Below are 4,330 nucleotides of genomic sequence, written 5' to 3' on the forward strand. Positions count from 1 at the left end.
CCTCACGCTCTTGCTCCTGTAGCCGCACAAGTGCACAGCCGCAAAAGAAAGAAATCAAAACCTCCCCTGCTTAACCCTAATGACCGATTAATAACCTATTTATATAGTTGCACAAGAGCTAATCGGGTGGGCCTGTAGGATATCACGCGGTTTTGTTTTCCTCACGTGGGTTGTGGCCCCCACATCTTCACATATATATCATAATACAGATAGAAACATTTCTAACCCTCGCTATCAGTTTAAAGGTACAACAAGAAGAAATAAAGTCTTCTGCTGGGCAGCAGAACCCCCCAGCAGAAGAGAAGAACAAAACAGGCTGGAAAAATCAAAGGGTATGTGAACCGAGAAACAAAGAAACAACGACGAGAACAACAAGAGCGTCAACAACAAATTCAAGGAGCAAAGCATCAACTTCATTAGTAAAAAAGCTGCAGCGCCTGCAAACAACAAAGAAAGCCCAACACGAGGGCACAAAGATACTATAACACAGTTGTAAATAGTTCTTACCATGCAGAGGTCCCAAAAACAAAGACAAAAGACGAGGAGAGAAACATCCTTGCTACAGAAATCTCAGTTTGAATGTCGTGGAGATTTAAAACTTGAGAGATAAAAATAAAAAAAAAAGCAATGATGCGATTGAACTGCTCTCAGCCAAGAGGAAATACAACATGCTTTACTTTGAACCTGAAATTTTGGCAGGCTTAAGCACCCCTCAACCTGGTTTCAGTGATTTCCAAGACGAGTGGTTTTTAGAATAATAGTAGAGTCTTATCTCTTCCCTTAAAAGTCCCTTAAAATTGAAATCGATGGTGAAGGTTTGGATAATCGGATCCTTCCCAATTATCACCTAATTGACGAGGTTCTGGATCCAAATAGAAAATATCCCCGTCCATGTCAAGAAATATCTTAATTTGAAACACCCATAATGGCAAGAAACGTCTTAATCCAAAACACCACCCCAATGATGGAGAAGCCATGAGTAAATTGAGACCCAAACTTCCGCTGAGACAACAATTAGCACAACAGGGCCAACCAAAAAAATATCCATATGTACTTCTACACAAATTGTATTTTAAGAGTTTTACTTTGAAGTTGTAAAATGAAGAAAAACAACAATCCCTCTCCAAACAAAGCGAAGGAAGAAAAAGGATGAAAATTAAAACTCAGCCCACAACTGTTCTTCCCAATCGCCCCCAATTCTACAAACAATCTCATAGTATTACAAATCTTCCTCTATTAAAGCTTTCAAACATGAGAGAAGTCTAGCAGAACTAGGTCGCTACACCGCGACCAGTTTCAACAATGGCCTCCCTCATTCCTGACAACCAAGTTCCTTAACCAAGTAAAACATCCCAAGTATAGCTAACATTCTGATCATCTGGGCCGTCATGATACTCCAACAAAAGCCATCCTTTCTAGAAACACATGTACTACGAAGACAAAATATTTTGGCTCAATTTTCACGCTTAAACATAAGTACATTCCTGATTGCCAAAAGAAAAAACCACTCACGATGAGTTATTTGGTTGCTAAACATATCTGTCATTTTCTCTGGCCAAAAACTCCTAGATGGATAGCTTCCTGCACACAGTAAACAAAAAATACATAATCCACACATTACCAATCCATCATCCCCTCAACACGATTCGAGATGATCTTATTCAAGACAATGCACTATTAAATCTTTCGAATTAGATGATATCAAACCTGCTAGGAGTTAATTGGACATATGCAATCAAATCTGCTGCCGCATGCCAAGCAAGCTAGAGGAGAAGAACAAAACTCAGAATATCAAGAACTTGCTATATCAACAAAGTGACAACATAAAACTCAACAAAGTAAACGATATGTGAACAGAAGGAGATAAGCTGATACCTATGGACACTACAGGCAAACTTCATCCATAGAGCACGAGGGGTAAATATATAATTAATAAATGGCTTTAATCTTATATGATAAAGAAATAATAATACTAATTAAGAAATAATAATATCTCGCATATACATTATAATTCCATGAAGCTACCAACTATGAATATTCAAACAATAATCTACAATAGAGAGAGGCATTACTCTAAATTTCTAGGATAATGACAGCATGTTTATAAAGAACAGAGAAACAGAAAGGAGGGAATATGAAATATTAAGGGTGAATCATATACCTTGCAAGATGAGATCATACAGAACCTGAAAACTGTTCTCCATTGAGACCATGCAATTGACCTGTCTCACAAGATATGAACTGAAACATAAATCACAGGAAAAATGCCAGTTAAAGTACTTTGATACCACATACCCAAAAATAAACCCTGTAAAAAACAACCCAAAAACATTGATCCGGGGTAGAATTTACCAACTCTAGCAGGTCAGGCGATCGATTTCCTGCCAAACAAGTAAAATGCACATGAAACACGCCCTCAAAATATTCAAACAACAACCATGCTCTTCTAGTTTGTTATTTATATAAAGAGCACATGAAACACGCCCTCAAAATATTCAAACAACAACCATGCTCTTCTAGTTTGTTATTTATATAAAGATCTTTTTTTTTTCAACAACTCCAACTACAAACAACAACCATGCTCTTCTAGTTTGTTATTTATATAAAGATCTTTTTTTTTTCAACAACTCCAACTAATGAGTGTTTTTGTTAGCATACCCAACTTCAAGGCTAGAAAACCCCAGCATATGTTTCAGTGTTCCCATTAAAGAAACTCTCTTCAGCTTCCTAAAAACAGAAACATAAAGGTTAGTAATGCTAATAGAAAATTTTGGTACTCATACCAAAAGCACACCCATCAAAGAAAACCCAATTAACGTTATGGTGAAAATCTACGAATACTAGCAAATCGGGCAGTCAATTTCTCTACCAAGCAAGTAAACTACACATGAAACAAACCCCCAAATCCCACACACACACACACACACCCACACCCACACCCACACCCACACCCACACAAATACATATTCTAACAGCTAACTTCTTTTCACTCATTTTCATATCAATATAATTTTTTTTCCCTGAAGAACTCATACTAATGAGTATCTGTCCATTCTCTAGCACCAAGGCTACATGAACCCCATCATATGCTTCATCGTTTCCATTAAAAAAACTCTTCTTCAGCTCCAAAAAACCGAAACATAAAGCATAAGTATGCTAACAGAACAATTAGACCCATCAAATAAAAACCGATAAACATTGATCCAACCTATTAAAAAAATACCAGCTATAGCAAATCATGCAATGAAGTTCAATATCAAGCAACTAGAATGCTCATAAAACAAACCAATAGATATATACTTAAACAGCAAACTTCTTTTTCATCAGCTCTTATTAATATAAAGGCTTTTCTTTCAAGAACTCGTACTAATGAGTGTTCTTTTCACTGTCACCTCCAAAGCCATGTTAAACCAAGCACTTTTTTCATAGTTTTCATTAAAGAAACTCTTGTTCAGCTTCCTAAAAACTGAAACATAAACCGCAGATATTCAGACAGAATAATTTGGTACTGCATGGCGAAATGCAGATAGAATAATTTGGTACTGCATGGCGAAAACAAACCCATCAAAGAAAAACTCATAACATTGGTTAAAGGTAAAAATCTCGTTAGTATGGGCTAACAGAATAGTTAGATACTGCATCACCAGAAACAAACCCATCAAAGAAAAGGCCATAGCCATTGTTCCAAGATAAAATTTACTGACACTACCAATGCCAAACAACTAAAATACAAATAAACCAAACACTGAGATATATACTCAAACAACAAACTTTTTTTTCATTAGCTTCTTATTAATATAAGGGTTTTTTTTCCAAGAACTCATACTAATGGGTGTTCTGTCCATTTTCAACACCAAGGCCATACAACACACCGGCATATTTCTCAGTGTTTCCATTAAAGAAACTCTCTTTCAGCTTCCTAAATGTGCATGAAGTCAGCAAGCTATCACTTCCAGCTTGGTGGCAAATACCCACCCTCTCCACATCAAGCAACTCGGCAAGCTTATTAAGCCCTCCATGCAAACTGTTGCAGAACCTCATCAAATGCTTTATATCATAAATCGTCGGGAAATAAACCTTGATCAGCGTAAAGAACCCAGCTTGCGAATCCGGAAGATTCTGGCAAGTCAGAATCTTGAGCAAATACCCGAAGTCATACCCACTGTGGAACGTCACCCATTGAATCGAATCATTCAGCACGATCCCCGACGACATGAGCAGCTCGGCGAATCTCACGGCATCGACCCCCTTCTCGTTGTTCTTCTTGAAATCGATCCCACTCTGCCGAAGGAGCTCGACGGAGTCTGTGGCCAAAACGTCGGTCTGGGGA

At 37.6% G+C, this 4,330-nt stretch overlaps 1 protein-coding gene and 1 long non-coding RNA gene across 2 annotated transcripts in view; both read right to left on the reverse strand.

Moving 5' to 3' along the window:
• On the reverse strand, positions 1,031–2,881 carry LOC109821805. Its single transcript, XR_002241986.1, has 5 exons — positions 2,659–2,881; positions 2,162–2,381; positions 1,708–1,763; positions 1,513–1,581; positions 1,031–1,430 (listed from the first exon to the last, which is right to left on the reverse strand). It is a non-coding gene; the product is annotated as an uncharacterized LOC109821805 (long non-coding RNA).
• The window catches only part of LOC109821804 (probable CCR4-associated factor 1 homolog 7), a 955-nt gene continuing 283 nt past the window's right edge, over positions 3,659–4,330 (reverse strand). Inside the window, 1 exon segment of the mRNA XM_020387962.1 lies at positions 3,659–4,330. This exon segment is cut by the window's right edge and continues 19 nt beyond it. Within this exon segment, the coding sequence (XP_020243551.1) occupies positions 3,826–4,330 (505 nt within the window). The 3' untranslated portion in view covers positions 3,659–3,825.

Source organism: Asparagus officinalis, chromosome 8, assembly GCF_001876935.1.
Source record: "Asparagus officinalis chromosome 8, Aspof.V1, whole genome shotgun sequence".
NCBI lineage: Eukaryota > Viridiplantae > Streptophyta > Magnoliopsida > Asparagales > Asparagaceae > Asparagus > Asparagus officinalis.